The sequence below is a fragment of the Cyrtonyx montezumae genome, unplaced genomic scaffold (assembly GCF_038088225.1).
Source record: "Cyrtonyx montezumae isolate F1298 unplaced genomic scaffold, pur_monq_1.0 scaffold_17, whole genome shotgun sequence".
NCBI classification, from domain to species: Eukaryota; Metazoa; Chordata; class Aves; order Galliformes; family Odontophoridae; genus Cyrtonyx; species Cyrtonyx montezumae.
This window is the reverse complement of record NW_027071903.1, coordinates 20,953,454-20,971,838: the sequence shown is the minus strand read 5'-3', so window position 1 is coordinate 20,971,838 and position 18,385 is coordinate 20,953,454. Positions and strand designations below refer to the sequence as shown.

Below are 18,385 nucleotides of genomic sequence, written 5' to 3'. Positions count from 1 at the left end.
AGCAGTCTTTCCTCCTTGTTTTCTGAAGAGATTGCCATCGTTCTGTGCTTCAGTCTCAGTGGGCTGTAGTCTTGCTGTGCCATCACACGTAAGCTCTGCAGGTTCCTGTAGCAGCTTGATTTCATAGGTTTATTTGAACAGCAAGGCAAGGCTGTGGGCTGGTACAGAGGTCTCCCTGTCCAGGTCAGTGATGACTGTTGTCAGAGGTAGGTTACATAGCATGCATCTCAAACCTCATGCTGATTCGGTTTTGTGTTGTTTTGTTTCTTGCAGGAGATCAGCCACAACCTGGGTGTGTGCTACATGTACCTGAAACACTTCAACAAGGTGATGCAAATGCTTATCTTATCTACCTGACACATGGGAGCCAGGGCCCCCAGAAGTGTCACTCTGGTAGTTTCAAGTGGATCCTTTGCAGCAGTTGCTGTCAAGGAAGCTTTTTGTTTTAGTGTTCATCTCTGGAATCAGAAGGTTGTGAGCTGTGTCTGTTCTCATCTATGTGTTGAATTACTAAGTCAACTGAAAAAATTGTGAGCTGGGATGAGGATGAATCTGAGTTTAGCCTTGTAGCTGGCCAGGAGGCATTTTCTGAAGTAGGGCTTTTCAAGAGAGTGTTTCTGTGTTTAAAGGAAATGTTCAAAGAACCTCAAAAAGCTGCTTCAAACTAGATGGAAAACCAGTTGTGCTCCACAAAGAGCTGCCTCTGTTTCAGAGCCTTTTAAAACCAAAGTGTAAACACTGCTGGTTTTGTGAGGTGTTGTCAACAGTTTACAGGCAGGTTCGGCCTAGTTCTGTGCGGGGGACCCACGGACCCACGCCCCAGGAAAGGGGAAGGGGGAAAGGGAAAAGGGAGATGGGCCTAGGAACAAAACAACGGCAACGATCTGAGGAGGAAAGCTAATTTACTAAATAAGATATCAGAAAGCAAAATAACACAATATAATACAATATAATTGGAATTGAAGCTAATAAATCAAATAAAATGAGCGAGAGAGAGTGTCCCATAACCCAAAGGCCTTATGCTAACGCTGAAGGCAGATGGCAGTGAGCACCCACTGCTGAGTCGATCCCAAAGGAAAGAGAGTGTCCCATGACTGCAGACAGTTTTTATCTTTCCCTCTGAGTGTAAAATGCGAAGCATCACACAGTCCTCTGGGGAGTGTAGTCCTTCTCTTCTGAGACAGGTACACCTGGAACTATCGATGACCCACGGAGCTGGAGCATTAGCTCTTTAACTCCAAATGCTCTACATGATGTTATGATGTGGAATACCAGTACCAAAAATCATAAAACCACGACAGGTGTGGCAATGCCAGTTCTATCTTCTGGAAGCAAGAGAAGTGTGATGGCTGAGACCCCAGCTGCTTTTCCCAGCGTATAGCTCAAACTGCTTCATCTTGTGCAGGGTTTCTTTGGTCTGAAGGAGAACTTGCTGCCCCTTCTCTCTGGCAGGATTCAGTGAGTCATGGAGCTTGTGTGCTGAAATGTGTAGCATGCACATCTTTCCCTGCCGTCCACATGCAGGATTTATTCCTCTGTTTGAAGCTGCTTTTTCACCAAACCTGGAGTAAAAGATGCAGAGAGGCCTAGCTGCAGTATGGGCAGTGCTGCTCATGCTTTGTAGCCAGTAAAGAACTTGAAGCGAAGTTTTGGTCCCTGGGCTGAACTGTGATTTCCTTTGGCTGATTTGGCAACCTGTGCTTGCTGCTGGAGTAAGCTTTGTTGTAACTGTAACATGTAAACTGTAACATACCTAGGTGTTAACCTAGCAGATCTGAAGCTTCCCTCTAACCAAATTCAAACATGGGAACTTTGGCCTGCTCTTCCTTGGGTGGTCATTGCCTCTCCATTTGGCTGAAAGCATGCAGCTTGTTTTTTTTCTGTCCCAAAAAGCACGTGGCTCCTGATGCAGAACTTGTTTCAACACTTAGCTGGGTTGGGTGTGCTAGCAGGGCTCTCTGAGCTCAGGAGGTGTTAGCTGTTCCCTCTCCTTAGCTGCTGTGGATTGCTCTGGGGTTGTTGCTTCATTCTGTAATGGCTGATTATATTTTTATTCTCTGTGGCTGTGTGTTCAGGCACGAGACCAGCTAAACAATGCCCTGGAGATGAACAGACACGACCGGACTTACATGATGCTGGGAAAAATTCACCTCTTGGAGGGGGAGACTGAGAAAGCCATCGAAGTCTATAAGAAAGCAGTAGAGTAAGAATATATACGTATATATATGGTGGTGGGTTTTTTTTTTGCTATCTGTCCATGTGCCAGGTGGAACTTGATGACATCCTAGATTTGAATTGAGGGCACAATTACAAAGGTAATGGGGGGTTCTAGTGTCTGTGTGCAGAGCAAGCACTTTCTGAGCTGTTCGGCTGTCTCTGCTCTCAGCTGTAGTCCTCCTCCTGCTGACAGCGTGTTAGGGAAGAAGGTAGCTGTTTGAAGGCCTGCCAAGAAAACGTGGAAAACAAATGGGACAGAAATGCCTGGGAGCAAACATGTCTCAAGCTGACTTCATAAATCCCAAAGGCTTATCTACCGAAAAGATTTCACCCCAGCTGTCTCTCTAACCCTGACTGTCTCTCAGAAATCAGTTGTTGAGTTTCACATGCTGTTTTTGCTTGGAGTGATTTCTGCTTGAAGGAGAGTGAGTAGGCAGAAAGGAGATGGGCTGGTGCACGTGAGCTTCTCCCTCCCTGTCACTGTTTCTCATTACTGATCTGTCTTGTTTTAGGGCATTCCTGAGGGGCTGATTTAGCAGTGCTTTTAAATGTAGGCAGAATACTGAAGGAAAGCAGGAGCATGCCAGAAGCCAGAGGAGGATCTACAGTTTGTGCTGGCCGTTTTCATTTGCTGTTTCCTTATACACCTGCTTTTGGCTGACAATATGTTGGGCTGAATTTTGCCAGTTGTTAGCAGCTGCAGGGTGGTCTGTCACTGCTCTCTGGGTACACGTCACCGTTGCTCTGGTTGAGGTGCCTGTGTGATTGTATGTGTTAGATTTGTTAAGATTTGATGACAAGGACTTGAGAACTTGTGTCTGTTAAGGTAAGGAAGACCACAAACATACAATGTCCTTTTTTACTTTTTGTTATTGTTGCCCTTTGCATCCTATTTGTTTAATGCAAACCAGCTGGAAGTGGGGCTGCTTTCACAAGTGTTCACAGCATTGCTGCCTGAACCCCACACTAGCAGTGAGGGTTTGGGAGTTGCTTATAGTACTTGAAAACACTAGGGACCTGTTTTTCTCAAGCCTTGCTGTGCTGGACAGTGGCATGTACCATCAGGGATGGGTTAACTACCAGGGTAGTGCCTATCTGACCACCATGAATTGCAGTGTAGCACAAGGCTGTGGTGAGCAATGCACAGTTTGGAGTCTTCTTACAGCACAGGGAATTGCTAGTCTGGTGATGAAGATGTAGAATCCATCAGAGGTGCTGAGGATTGCCTGGCACATGTGGCCCAGGAAGCTGCTGGTGGATTTACAGGATGGTTTATGAGGGACGATGGGAAATCCCTTTTTCTATTTCCAGGTCACTGATGCAGGCTCGCTATGAAGCTTAATAAAACACATTATCTTATTGTACCACCAGATCTGTTTCACAGAGATACCTTCCCTTCCCATTAACATCCATAAGGTGAAACCTGTTGTTCAAACGAAGCCTCTGAGATGGTAACTGTTGTAATATTTGGGTTTAATAGTAACAGTTAATTTCCTGGTGTGTTACTAGTGTAGCATAGTAGTTCTGTTTTTACCATGTTCTAGAGGGGCCAATAAACAATGCATCTCTCTGGCTTTTGTATTACAGATTTTCTCCAGAAAATACAGACCTCCTTACAAAACTGGGGTTAATTTACCTGCAGGTACTGAAAACAGTTAGTTATTATTTGAACTTACTTATTTGAAAAATGAACAGTTAACTTCTGTCCATCTTCATTTGACTTGCACACGCTTCTGTATTAAATATGACAGTTTGCTTTTCTATGTCTTCCTTTTTCCTTTTGCTGCTGACAGCAAGTTGATTTCCTGGATCTGAGCCGGGTCAGGAATTCTGCCTGGCAGCTGCCCTCATTTGGTTATAAATCCTCCAAGTACAGTCATTACATTGCTTCTGGAGCTGTGGTCCAGCAAGTTAATCTACCACAAAAGCAGCCGTGAAATTGTTAGTACCAGTGCACCATAGAGGAAAAGAAGGGAGACTTCTTTCCATCTGAAGAGCTTCAGGGGCCCTTGGGAGTGAAGATATTGTGCTGAGGGAATTGCAAAACTGCAACTTAAAAGTTTATGGAGGAGGTGAAGGAGCAGAGGAATATCAACTTGAGTTCACCATATAGAAATGTCAGAGCAGAAACAGTGCAGAAACCTTTGTTTTGCTCAGAACAGTGAATCCTGCTCAGCAAAATCTATTTTTAGTATTTGTTTGGTGCATTATCAAATGAGAATATTTGTGTGTGTAGTAAAGCATTTGGAAGCACTGCGATATTCACTTTTCTGAGCCCTTGTTTTAACTGAACCAGGAATTCTGGTGTCCAGAAAACGTGTTCTCTTTCTAAACCCCTTACTGCTGCACTTCTCATGCCCGTTACTTCTTTTCCCAGCTTGGTGATTACCAGAAGGCTTTTGAACACCTTGGGAAGGCGCTCACTTACGACCAGGGCAACTACAAGGTATGAGGAGTGGGAGTGACCCAGCTGAGTGATGATGAGATATCCTCTTAACACTAATTCCAGTGTCAGAGCTTTGTCATCCACGTCCTGGGGAGGTTGAAAAGGATTGTGCTCAGAAAGCTTTCTCTAAAAGTTGCATCTATTTTTAACAAATTGAGTTTTCTTTGCAATGAAAGTCTTCCAGGCGTTGTTTCAAAAATCCCAGGACCTGTGCCTGGGTCACTGTGACTCCTGGGAGCATAGGGACAAATGATGTCCCACTGTGGTGTTTTCCCATCTGCTGTTAATCCTGCCTGTGCTTCCAGCTGTTGGATACGTGTGACTTTTCCCTGACTGTGGTCCAGAAAGCCAAGCTCAGCATCTAGGTTTCATTCCTGACTGTGAAAGTTGTTCCCTTTTTGGGTTTGTTCCTTCATTTCTCTGTGCCTCTTTCTCCTCCTGCATGCTGTTAGCAATGTACAATATTGAAATGCGTGGTTGACAACTGGTGCATGAATACATGAATACAAGCCAAATGCTATTGTGAAAACACCTTTACACTTACAAATTTGGCTTGTCACCATGGTGTATTGTAAATTGCTTAGCCAGCTTAGTGTGGTTTAAATATAGTGTGTTGCAATCGTTTCCTTCCCCTCCGTGCATATTTCCATTAATTTGCAGTATCATCCAGTCAGTGTGAACTAGGCTAGCTTTGCTCGCTTGCTTTTTTTTAAGCTCTCCTGTTAAGCTACAGTAGAACTATTTCTGTCTGTACTTGTTGGTGAAAAGAAATGGAGTGTGTAGGTCTTCTCACAGACTCGGGCTCTAGAGGTAGTGTGCTGTCACCCCAGAATGTACCGTAAGCACTTCTCACAGTGCAGTGTTTCTGAGATGGTTATGATTGAGGCCAGAGTGGGCCCGAGTCCCTCTTCCCCCTGTCTTCAGTTTCTAGAGCTGCACGCTTTTGGTCTCGGCAGCACCCAGAAGGAAATGCCTGGAAGAGCTCCTCTTGAGATGACTGAATTTAGTAGCTTTGTCCCCTTGCTGCCTTGTGCCTGGGGAAGCGCAGTCCCTCAGCTGGTTGCTCTCATCTTCTCCTGCAGGCTACCTTGGCAGCTGGCAGCATGATGCAGGCCCACGGGGATTATGACGTTGCCCTCTCCAAGTACAGGGTGGTGGCCAGCAGCATGCCCGAGAGCCCTCCCCTGTGGAACAACATTGGGATGTGCTTCTTTGGCAAGAAGAAATACGTCGCAGTGAGTGTTGGTTTCCTTTCCCCCTTCACCTGTCTGTCACCATATAAACCAGGAGCCCTGCTGGGACAGACAGGAGGTGTCTGGGAGCACTGTGGCACAGCACACTTCTTCCTTTGCTGCAGGCTATCAGTTGCTTGAAGCGGGCCAACTACTTGGCTCCCTTTGACTGGAAGATTCTGTACAATTTGGGCTTGGTCCACCTCACGATGCAGCAGTATGCGTCTGCTTTCCACTTCCTCAGTGCTGCCATCAACTTCCAGCCCAAGATGGGAGAGCTGTATATGCTCCTTGCAGGTAATGCAAATGACATTCAGTACTATCCTGAAAGTGAAGTCACAGAGTCACAGAACTGTAGGGGTTGGAAGGGACCTCCAGAGATCACCGAGTCCAACCCCCTGCCAAAGCAGCTCCCAGCCCAGGTTGCACAGCTCGGCATCCAGGTGGGTCCTGAGCGTCTCCAGAGAAGGAGACTCCACCACCTCTGTGTGCAGCTCCAGTGCTCCATCACTGCACCATGAAGAAGTTCCCACACACATTTGTGGGGGACGTCCTATGCTTCAGTTTGTGGCCGTTTCCCCCCCGTCCTGTCACCACACACTGCTGAGAAGAGTTCAGCCTCGTCCCTTTGCCTCCTGCTCCTTAGATATTTATAGACGTGGATCAGATCCCCTCTAAGTCTTCTTTTCTCAAGGCTGAACAGCCCCAGGTCTATCGGCTTTTCCTCATGAGGGAAGTGTTCCATGCCTTTATCATCTTTGTAGCCCTCCCTGGGACTCTTTCCAGGATATCCCTGTCTTTTTTGTACCACCATATTCCAGGTGAGGCCTCACCAGGGCAGAGTAGTCCTTGTGAAGCATCACCTTCTGTGTGTATGTTTTCCTTTGGTACAGTTGCTCTGACGAACCTTGAAGACATTGAGAATGCAAAACGTTCCTATGAGCAAGCTGTGGCACTGGACAAGTAAGTCTTAATCGTATCGGTCAGTTTTTCATCATGTTACTTTTCTTTCCTGCATCTGGTTTCCTTCATGTGCTTTGTCCCTCTTTCCTCTGTCCCTAAATGGTTTGCACTAGGGAAATATTTTTGTTCTAGAAACAGTGCAAGTCAGACTTAAAACCTTTTTTCATTTAGGCTAGCTCTGAGAAATGGAAGAAAATTTAATTGAGACCAAACCAAAGCTGGTTTTAATTTTGCTCTTTAGTGAGTTCGAGGTGATGACTTTGGATTCCAGTCTTTCTTCCCAAGAATGTGGAGCAGATTGAGTAAAACTAAACCATCCATCCCAGAGTATTTTGTAACTGAGTTTGGGCACTCCACAGAGCACTGAGAGGCTTGGGATAAAGCCTGCTCTGAACTGCGCAGAGGGAAGATTTGTGCTGGAAAAATGCAAGGAAGAAGCAGATACAGAGTGTGTGAAAGGGACAGTGGTGCAGCCCTCCCTCCTCCATTTTACAAGCAGTGTCAGCTGGGAATCTAGCTCTTAAAGTCAGAGCACCTGCCTCCAGAAGTGTTGAAATGAACTTTTCAGTATTAAAAACGGCGGTTAGCATTGTTTCAGGCAGAAAAAAACACAGTTTTGTCTCAAATCTAGGAATAGTTTTGGCTGGCTGGGTCTGCTTTTGTTTTTTTTTCCCCTTTAATTTTTACCTTTGGGATTTTGAGTATTAGGTGAGGCTCCTCCCTGGCCTGCTGCGAATGCTGGTGTGCTTGGAGCAGCCAGCGCAGTGCTCCTGAGCCCAGCAGAGCTGCGGGGCAGGCTCCTTCCATCTGCAGTGGCCACCATGAGGCAGCATGTATGTAAGGAAATACTGCTCCCTGTCCCCTCCAGCCTAGTCTAGGCCAGGCTTAATTCTGGAACGAAGAAGTACTGGAAGTTTCTAAGCCTGTTAGAACAGGCATCAAGTTCCAGAAACTAGTGTTGGGCACCATAGTGCAGTTCTCTTTGTAAAGAGGTGCTGTAAATGCCAGGAAAATAAAACCTCATCGAAGCAAAAATGAATCTCAGCTGCTGCTGGCAGGAATATCCAGTGACTGAGCCGTTCGGCCCTGCGTTCCCTGCAGTTATTAGTGCCTGAATCCCCATCCCGAAGGCTTCCTTCCCTGGCATGGTGGGAGCTGCCCGGCCGGGATGCGTTTTGTTTTTATTGCAGGATCAGTGTTTCAATTTCTCTGCTAAAGGAAATCCAATGGTTATGAATGCTATCGGATTTCTTCTAATGGTCTCTTCCTTGCAGCGCTGTCATACAGCTTACAGAGGATGGATGGCCCTGGCCTGCAGATGACACTCGCTATTTATCGAGCAGTGGCAGGAGCCGTCCCTCCTGCGCCTTCCCCCCAGGAGGCGCGGTGCTGGAGAGCTGGATGGCTCCAGCAATCTCTGCCGTGTGCCAGGAGAGGGCACCAGTCCCTCGCTCATGTTTCTGGAGCAAACTGCTCAGAGCATCCCCTTTTTGTCGCGTGTACGGGGATACACGTCTGCACATCGGTCTGGCCAAGGGTGGCCTCTGCTTTTCCGGGGCTGAGCCTGGCTGGGTGAGCAGCCGTGCATCCTGTGTGTGCTGCAGGTGCAACCCCCTTGTCAACCTGAACTATGCCGTGCTGCTGTATAACCACGGGGACAAGAAGGTGGCCCTCTGCCAGTACCAGGAGATGGAGAAGAAGGTCGCCGCGCTGAAGGAGAGCGGCACTCTCGATTTTGACCCTGAGGTACATGCCTAAGAGTTGTCAGTAGGAACTAAATAGCCACATTAAGACTGACAACAAACCAAGGGGGAAATTTGACTTTTGAGTCCAATTATTAGGAATAATTCTGCTTAGGAGATTTTCTGAGTAGAGCAGTGTCCTGCTGCGAGCTGTGTGCTTTGTTTCTGCTCTTTGAAGCCCAGTTCTTCAATCAATACGCAGCAAGACAAGATTCCCTCTTAATTAAGGAAATGAATTAGTGGAGATGTTTCCCCCGAGCACCAAGGCAGTTGCCAGCCCTGCACAGCTCTTTTTCTCTGTTGACTTCACTGTTGTTTGGAGTGTCCCTGTCTGTGAGGGTTTTCTCTTTCTGTCTCTTGAGAAGATGGTGGAGGTTGCCCAGAAGATGGGAGCTGCCCTGCAGGCTGGGGAAAGCCAGGTCTGGACGAAGCCAACTAAAGAGTCTAAATCCAAGCAGCGAGCTGCTCCGTCAGGGAAGTCTGCCAGCATGCAGCAGCCCTTAGGTTCCAACCAGGCCTTGGGTCAAGCCATGTCCTCAGCTGCTGGCTATGGGAAAAGCATGCAGCTCCCAACAGGTATCTCTCTTTTGCATCTCTGTGAAGTGAAACCATGGGAAGGGAGAAACTTCCCTCCTTTTGAGTATGGCATGTATTTAGGAAGGTATACTTGCTTACACAGAGCTCCCTTCAGCCTTATAAGGCTTAGGCTGATAGCTGTATATGCTGTGGCATGCTGTGTGGGAGCATCTCCTGAGCCACTGCTTGCAGCCTGACCTCCTCTCACCCCTCAGCTTCCCAGGAACAATGCACTAGAGACAGTGCTCACTGTGGCAAGGTTCTGTCACTTTGAGTTTTGATTCCTGTGGGTTGGCACAGGAGGAAAGTTGTGTAATCCAGGCCCCTAAGGACCTGTCCATTCCTCGTGGGAGCTGAAAAATAAAACCATGCAGGAGTTTGGGGGTTACCTGGAGGACCTTATCAAGCACATCACCAAAGCTGGTTCATAACATTAGCTCTGAGCTTAGATACAAGCATAGAAACTTCAGGACACTGCCACACTGTTTGGATTTATTCTGGAAGGAGCTGTGTTAACTGCCTGGAAGCTCTCCCTGAGATTGCTAAAACCACGAGCTGAGAACTGCGCTGTGGTTATGGCTCCAGTCTGAGTACAAACCAGCCTCAGTGGAACTATTTTCCCTTCTGATGCTTGAGTTAACTCCTGAGTTTCTGCTGACCTCTCGTGGCTGAGAGGTCTCTGAACAAGAGGCCGTGCCTTGGCTTCCCTTCAGCAGAACTCCAGTAACCATCATGTCTCTGGCTGGGTGACTTGCAAAAGAGTTGATTGCTGCTGCTAAGTTTAATGCTAGGCAGAAAAAAAAATCAGAATACAAAAGAGCTGTGGTTGTTTTGTGTCTCTGTGCTGCTTGGAGGTACCAAAGGATGCACAAAATGCATACGGTCACTCTGTAACTTCTCTCTGCAGGTGCTGGAGCATCAGCTCCCCTTGCAAAGCCTCCATCGCTGCCCCTGGAACCAGAGCCGGGCCCGGGGGAGACCTCAGCAGCAGCAGAGGCCGAGGAGCAGCAGCAGGAGGAGCACAGGAGCCGGGAGGCAGCAGACTAGGACGGGCTGGAGGCAGCGGGGCGGGCGTGGGAAATTCCAGTGCTGCCTGACCTGTGGGGCGAGGAGCCTGCCCTCCCCTGAGCCGCGGCGGCCTCACCCCGCTGTCAGTCAGCAGCGTTTGTCGGTGAGTTTAGTGCGTGGTCTCTGCCGTGGCCCAGGAGTCACTGCGGCAGTCAGAAGAGCCCCTAGGTCACTGCTGTAAGTGCAGTCACCCCTCGCTTCCTGCAGGAGTAGGGGGTGTGCAGCAGCACGGAGCTCAGGCCGTCCCAAATTCCACATTCTGTGCTGAGAATGAGGCTCAGTGAAGCCCTGTGCTGCTGGGATTAGTTCTTCCTTTAGGATTAGTATTGCCCACCGTGGGGGAACGATGGAACTGCGGAGAATATTAATAAAGATCTCGTCTGAGAAGGTTTGCCGTGCTCAGCTCAGTGCTGAATCTGTTGCAGAAAGGCAGCAGTTGTGCTCTGATGAGTGCAGTTATGCCCTCCTTGGGAGAGCTGCAGGAGATACCCGTGCTGTGAGCTGCAGGAAGGCAGAGCGGCCCCTTGGGGAGCGGAGCAAGGAACCTTAATGCCCGTGCTACTGAGATGTTTTGGAAACGTGTTTATCCTCGAAAAGAAAAATCCTAGCCTGCCTTTCTCTGCTTCTGTCTGTGGGATTTATCCAGAGCTTGATACAGGCCCTCAAAGCAACGGGGTTGGGGAATGAACCTGGGCCCATCCGTGTGCAGACAACGCCCACTGGGTTACGTGGGTGAACCTTTCACTCTTCCTCCCCTCTGTGTACAGAGAACTGCACTGCTGTGGGATTTGGGATTTCGCTTTTCCAAGCAGCACTTGCCCAAAGCAGCTGAAGCTTCAGACTCAGCTCATACGCTCATTAGGCTGACGAGCTTTTTAAAATGCAGCTCCTATTTTTGAACAGCTCCATCATCAACACATCCAGCAGAACGAGGCTCGTAATGGAAACTTCTCTGCAGCAATGCATAAAAGCAGTGACCACAGCCCTGGGTATGTTAATGTCCTCCAGCAGTGCTTTCTGGCGAGCTGCTTTTACCCAGAGCCACATTAATGCATCTCTAGAGTGCAGCAGGGACCTGAAGTGCCGCCCTACTCCCCAGGACCCACTCAAAGTAGGATCCCTCGCTTTGCCAGAACTGCCTGCCTGCTTCAACCGTGGCTGCTTTGTTTCATGTGTCCTCTGCTGGTTGGCTTTCTGTCAGTGGACAAGCCAGACAAGCAGCGGTGTGTGCCGGGTACAGCACAGCCATTCTATTTGCCAGAAACTGTGTATGCTGTGCAGGGGAGGCCGAGAGCGCAGAGCAGTTCCTTGTCCCATCCCCTGTCCTCCTCCTGGGGGCTGCAGCAGCAGCATTTGCATGCTGACAGTTCACGGTGTATTTATAGAGGCTTTCTGTGCCACGTAGTGATGGGAACGAACTTGGACTGTTCCTTCAGCTGAAATGAGGCACAGGGTTCTTGAGCAGCCTGCACCAAGTCACACAGGGATTCTGGAAAGCACCCCTCACAGTCCAAGAGCTGCTTCTGGCATCAGCCACAATCCTCATTTTGGTGCTGGTTTTATTTTTCCCTCCTAACTGCAAACATAGGATGGGAAAGAATGAAGAGCCTAATTTCTAGGGAAGGGAAACCACCTGCTTCGGGACGTTTCCTTTCCCTCTTCAGAAGAAAATGCTCACTGGGTTAAAGCAAACTGCTTACACATGCAAGGCTGTGCTGCAGCCAGTCCTGCCCCCCGGGGGCGTGCAGTGAACACCGTGCTGCTGCTGGGGCTGCAGACAGCGGGACCAGCAGTGCCCTCGCAGAGCCCTGTGTGCCTCCTTGTGCCTGCTGGCACACACCATGGGGCAAGGTAGGCGGTCCTGGTTCAGACATCGGGCAGACAAACCTCAGCCCTGGATGAAGGGTGAGCTTTGCTAAGTAATGAGATGCATCATAAAGACACTACTGAACGACACATAGCACAACAAGTAATTCATCTGCCAAGACTGGCTTTAAGAAAGCAGCCCTGCCACAAGGAGTGCGTGCATCACCCCCTGAAACCAATCTGCACCAAAAATCACTGCTCTCTGCAGTGCTGCTTTGAACAGATGAGCTGAGTCCAGGCTGCACGGAGCAGCTCTCCTGAGAAGGTCATGGGTGAAGCTTTCACAACGTTTTTGTTTCTTCCACTTGCGTTTTAATGAGATTATTCACCCTGAGCTGCCAGGACTTGTTTCCTTCAGCTGCTACAAGCTTGGGGAGGGCTGCAAGCAGATTCAGCTTCCAGAGGGATGGGGGCTGGTTGCAACCAATGCCTCTCCAGGTGTGGTTACCATCAGTGCCAGAAAGCTGCTGTTTCCAACCTGCATCCATTGACTGAAGTTGTCTTCTACATCTGCTATCTCTGAACAGAGAAGAGAGACACTGTTCTATGATAAAAGTTTATCAAAGAGTTTCACCAGACTCCAGTGCTAGAGGGGAGGTGAGGGTTGGGAGCTCGCAGAGAGGTCTGCTCGCCCCTAGCCACTCCCATCTTTAAAAGAAAGCACACAGACAAGCTTCAGTATTCCCATTTTCCTCTCTTGAACCCTCACTGGGATGTGACAGTGACTTAGTTACTGGCCCTGCTCTAACTGGTTGTCATGGTTTTATGATTTTTGGTACTGGTATTCCACATCATAACATCATGTAGTGCATTTAGAGTTAAAGAGTTAATGCTCTAGCTCTGTTCTGGGTATACCTGACCGGGAATCGAACCCGGGTCGCGGCCGTGCAAGCACCAGCTCCTAACCACTACACCACAGCATTAACTCTTTATCCGAGTCACGGCATCGCCTCCGCACGGCGGTACCACGGCAGAGGGGCTCGTGTCATTTTTTAACTCTAAATGCACTACATGATGTTATGATGTGGAATACCAGTACCAAAAATCATAAAACCATGACACTGGTTCAGCCAATGAGTCTACAAGTGTATTTATTTTTCCCCAAATGAAGCTACTCCTGTGATGCGATCATGAGTTCAGAACTTAACTGTATTTTTATCAAAGCTTTCACGGCTTCAAGCCACTAGTCCTTTAAAAAACATTAAAGACAAACAGGCCACAGCAGTCCTGTCAGACGTGCTCCAGTTGTTTCATAGCAAAAAACAAAAACAAACCATCCAAGAACTAAAAGCAGCAGTAACACAGAGGGGATGGATGAAAACAGCAGCTCGGGGACAAGCTCCAGCCCTCCTGTTACAGGCAGTTCAGGGGAGTTAGTTTCCCCCCATGCTGACTGGAACCATGCTGGTCAGCACGGTGTGTGGAAGCAGCCTGAACCCAAACCTGGCACGCTGAGCACAAGCAGCAGTTACCCTGGGGACAGCCAGACTTAAAACAGCCACAACAGGCAACGCCAGCCCAACCAGCCTCCTCTCAGCAAAGCCTGCTCACGGCTCACACCTCTCAGACAGTTCTCAGGACACGGTTTTTATTTGTTGGGTTTTTTTTGTCTGTAGGAAGACCAAACCAGAACTCCCAAGTCCCGCGCTATAATTTATAGATAATAATTAAAACAAGGACACTGAAGAGAAAGGCTTCCAGTCTTAAGGAGATCCCACACTGAGATTCACACAGAGTCAGCAGAAGGCTGTGACGGGGCACGCTATGGGAAAACAGCACTGACCATCTCCCTCCAACAGGGAGGTGCTCAGAGGGAGAGGGGCAGTTAAACACATGTGGACAGGCAGCACTCTGCGTGACGTCCGTACACGTTCGGACAGCTGCCAATTTTTTTTTCCTTACAGAGCATTCATGATGGCATTTTCCACCAGAACATCACTAACAGCCACACAGCAGCCTTGCTGAAACACACTGCTCCAGCCTGAGCGATCCCGACTCCTCCTCACTGCTCGGATGCAAACTGACCTGCAGTTCTGGCACAGCATGGGCTCGCACAGACACGCTGTACGACAGCTATGGAAATAGGTCCTGGAAGCGGACAGAGACAAAACTACGTTGGAAATGAGCCCAAAGAATACTGATGCTGCACAATCAATGGTGGCCTATTACCAAAAGATAAAAAAAAAATATACAAATAATACACAGATTACATGAGATTTCTAAGCTAGCAAGGCCATGGTACTATGCGATCCAAATGATAAGACAGCTCTTTTTTTTTGTTTTAATTTCAAAGGCTGTCCAGGGCAAAGACAGCCCAGTGAGCTCATCAGAAAAAGAGAAGCTCCTCATGTTGGCCTTCCCTGCTGAATGCTTACAGCTTGCGAGCCACTGGAGGGCCCTTCCCAAAAACCCATCTGAACAGAAGGCAGCAAAACTGAAGAAAACTGCACAACAGTTCCCAAACAGAACTGAGTTTCCAGTACTCAACAGGTGGCTGTACACCGCACACCACCCCACAGGAGCAGCCACTGTGGGGTGCAGCTCTTGGTATGGAGCATGTAGCAGACACAGGAGGTGTTGTTTAACCGACAAATAGAGCTGTCTCCCCAAATAGAAACCCTGAACACCATCACTTTTGGTTGCCCCAAAACTAACTGTGGGCAACTAGCTGAATGCCATTAGTCACAGAAACAAGATACCCCAAATAACTGAGACTGCTTTGAGCCCAGTTCTCCCTGAGCTTTTAAGGAGCAGTGCAGTGTGCATCACGTTCTCAGGCTCTGGCTCCCTCCGCTGCAGGGGCACTGAGGTTGAGAGGTAATTCTGTCAGGAACAGATCTCACCAGCACGCTGAATGAGTGGAAGGTTTGCTCCTGCCACCTAGCCATGTGTTGTGAGAAGATAATGCAGGAGCTTTTTATTTTAACTTTATCATAAGCAAGACAGGGCTGTGCAGCACTGTGCTCTCCCTGGGATCCCAGGGGGCCAAGCTCTGAAGGCCTCCGTGCTTCCCAGCGCCAGCAGACAAGACCCATGTGCAGTTACAAAGAGCACACCTGCTCCAAACGTGGATTTTGATACTTGTTTCCCTCCCCACATGCTTAAGACAAAGAAAAGCTAATTTTCACATTAAACACAAAAACCTCTGCACTTAAACGTGAAGCGCTCTAGTCACTGCAAGGTGACTGGAATGTATCTGACAGTTTATACCTGGAATTATTCTTTGGCTCTTCTGCTACGTCCAGAAAACAGCACACCCTGACTGTGTTCATAAGTTCATAAGTTCATAAGTTCATAAGGTTGGAAAGGACCTATAAGATCATCTAGTCCAACCATCCTCCTATCACTATCTCTACCCAACTACTAAATTAAGTCCTTTAGCACCTCATCTAAACGCTTCTTGAACAGCGCTAGGGATGGTGCCTCAACCACCTCCCTAGGCAGGCCATTCCAGTGCCTGACCACTCTTTCAGAAAAGAAATGCTTCCTGAGGTCTAATCTAAATCTTCCCTGGCGCAACTTGTGGCCATTCCCTCTCGTCCTGTCATTACTTATCAGGGAGAAGAGGCCTACCCCCTCCTCACCACAACCCCCCTTCAGGAAGTGGTAGAGTGCAATAAGGTCTCCTCTAAAATTAAGATTTCTTTTTAATCTAGGACTAGCATTTGTTTTACTAGCCCTGGCATCACTCTGTATGTTAGCTTCAAAGTTTCCTTTCCTTTTTTTATTCATTTTATATTTTGCAATGTTTTTCTCAATATTTAATAGTTTTTCCATGTTTAATTTTTTTTTTCTTCGGTGAAGCGAAGTTCTAGATTGTAGTTCCCGGATCCTTTTATTAAACACTTGGAACTCCAGTAGGGTTATTAACTGCCTTCTGAGCAGCTTCTTTAGCTTGGTGGGCTTGTAGTACGGCTACAGCTTCATCAACCTTCAAACGAAGAGACTCAGGAGACTCGAGCATGTGAAGGAGTTCAGAGTTGTCAATCTCCAACAACATACCAGTGATCTTACCCGCCAGAGTAGGGTGCATGCTTTGAATAAGAGGAAAGAGACATTCACCTAACATCTGCTTTTGTTCTTGTGGAGGGGCAGAAGCCAACATGGAAGCAGTCAAGGGTTCCTGACCTTGCACATGGACAGCAGGCTGCTGCATAGCAACCTGTGGCTGCGTATTAAGATGCTGCTGAGGATTGCGAACACCTGCAGCGTATTTGTACTGTGGTACTGTGCGTACAGCAGGAGTAGCTGCAGTAGCTGCTGCTGCAGGACGTGGACCCATTGTTTGTGTTGACGTATTAGCAACACGCTGTGTTGACATGACTCGTGGTACTTGTGAAGAAGCCGGTCTCATGGTACTAAATGGTGGTCTGGGAGCTGCCGGGTGGATAGCACCAGGCATGTTTTGGAATGGATGAGGTCTGGCACCCTGAGCAGTCCAGCGAGGACTAGGTCTAGCAAATTGAGCAAGTTGATTAGTAGGATAGTATGCAGCACGGTTCTGAGTCTGTGGGATAGCTGCCATGAAGTAACCTGAAGGAGGTGCTGGTTGGTAGGGGTTGATGACTGGATTAGGGACTGCTCTCACAGTTGCCATTCTCTGCATATACTGGTTGGTGAGATGAGCCTGGCGCTCTTCCTTGCGCTGGGCTAGAGCTACATATAATGGTTTAGTAGCCACAATTCTACCATTCATCTCTGTGACAGCTTTGGTGGCTTCTTCTGGTGATGAAAAGCAGACAAACCCAAATCCTTTGCTGCGTCCACCTTCCATCATGACCTTTGCACTAGTGATTGTACCAAATGGGGAGAATTCTTTTCGAAGACGTTCATCATCAATTCCATCGTCGAGATTTTTCACGTAAAGGTTTACACCCTGGTATCTGGTGATCCTGTCCTGCTTCATTTGCTCAAATTTACGCTTCAGCTCCGTCTGTCTTTCCACTTTTTTCTGAGCCCGTCCAACATAGATTTGTTTCCCATTGAGCTCTTTTCCATTCATCTCATCTACAGCTTTCTGGGCATCTTCATGTCTTTCAAAACTAACGAAGCCAAAGCCCTTGGATTTTCCACTCTCATCAGTCATAACTTTCACGCTTAAGGCAGGACCAAACTTGCCAAAGAGTTCCTTAAGTCTCTCATCATCCATGTCTTCTCCAAAATTCTTGATGTAAACATTGGTGAATTCCTTTGCTCTGGCTCTAAGCTCTGCCTCACGTTCCTTGCGGGATTTAAACCTTCCAACAAATACTTTGAGGTCATTGAGCAGCATACCATTCATTTTTTCAATAGCTCTTTCTGCAGCTTCTTGTGTCTCAAAATGTACAAATCCATAACCCTTGGATCCATTTTCATCACACACCACCTTACAAGAAAGGATGTTTCCAAAAGCAGAAAATGTGTCATACAAAGCTTTGTTATCAATTGATTTGTCCAAGTTTTTGATGAAGATGTTTCCTACGCCACTTTTGCGTAGAGATGGATCACGCTGGGACCACATAATGCGCACCGGTTCGCCTTTGATGACATCAAAATTCATAGTATCCAAAGCTCGTTCAGCGTCGGCGGGCTGCTGGAAGTTGACGTAGGCGTAGCCGAGAGAGCGCCGAGTGATCATGTCCCTGCAGACGCGGATGGAGAGGATGGGCCCGGCGGGGCTGAACTTCTCGTACAGCACGGCCTCGGTCACGTCGGGGTGCAGGTCCCCCACGTAGAGGGAGGCCATGGGGTAGCTCGGGGCGCTGGGGTTCATCCTGCCGCCGTCTCCCGGCGCGGGAGGGCAAGGGGGAGGCGCTGGAAAGACGAGGGGGCCGCGGCGGACGGGCGCTCCGTTGGGGCGGCGGCGGCGCCGGGGAAGACGGGAGGGGGAGGAGGGGGGGGGGCGGCTCTCCGGAGGCGGATTCGAAACTTAACGGCTGCGGGCGGCGGCGGCGCGGCTGGCGCGGGCGCTCCGGGCCTGGCGGTGCGTTGCGGTGCGGCGAGGTCGGGCTTGCTGCTCGGTGTCTCCTCTCGGCTGAGCCGGGTCCGGGACTTCGCTTCACCGGTTTTTTTTTTTTTTTTATATCAAACCGGCCGGTTGCAGGAGGTCGTCGGGAGGTGGAAGGAAGGGAGGCTTTTTTTTTTTTTTTTTGCAAGGTTTTTTTAAGATTTTTTGATTTTTTTTGGCTTTTTTAGTATTTTTAGTAATAAATGGTGCGGCGGGGCCGGGCCGGCGTGTCCGGGTGTCCGGAGCACACGCACTGCGCACACAGCTCCGACGGCGGCCGGGGGACAAG

General features: G+C 48.6%; 2 protein-coding genes across 3 annotated transcripts in view; one reads left to right on the top strand and one right to left on the bottom strand.

Moving 5' to 3' along the window:
- The window catches only part of BBS4 (Bardet-Biedl syndrome 4), a 30,282-nt gene extending 19,952 nt beyond the window's left edge, over positions 1–10,330 (top strand). For both annotated transcript variants that reach the window (XM_065733673.1, XM_065733672.1), the window contains 10 exons: positions 274–327; positions 2,076–2,203; positions 3,805–3,859; positions 4,595–4,663; positions 5,746–5,898; positions 6,021–6,192; positions 6,789–6,858; positions 8,463–8,604; positions 8,966–9,176; positions 10,084–10,330. In XM_065733673.1, the coding sequence (XP_065589745.1) occupies positions 274–327; positions 2,076–2,203; positions 3,805–3,859; positions 4,595–4,663; positions 5,746–5,898; positions 6,021–6,192; positions 6,789–6,858; positions 8,463–8,604; positions 8,966–9,176; positions 10,084–10,223 (1,194 nt within the window). In that variant the 3' untranslated portion in view covers positions 10,224–10,330. The remainder of the gene's footprint in view (positions 1–273; positions 328–2,075; positions 2,204–3,804; positions 3,860–4,594; positions 4,664–5,745; positions 5,899–6,020; positions 6,193–6,788; positions 6,859–8,462; positions 8,605–8,965; positions 9,177–10,083) is intronic.
- Positions 10,331–15,764: 5,434 nt separating this feature from the next.
- LOC136046853 (polyadenylate-binding protein 1-like) lies at positions 15,765–18,379 on the bottom strand. Its single transcript, XM_065733655.1, has one exon. It carries the CDS (start codon positions 17,860–17,862, stop codon positions 15,949–15,951), a length of 1,914 nt encoding a protein of 637 aa, XP_065589727.1. The 5' UTR covers positions 17,863–18,379; the 3' UTR covers positions 15,765–15,948.
- Positions 18,380–18,385: the final 6 nt, after the last annotated feature.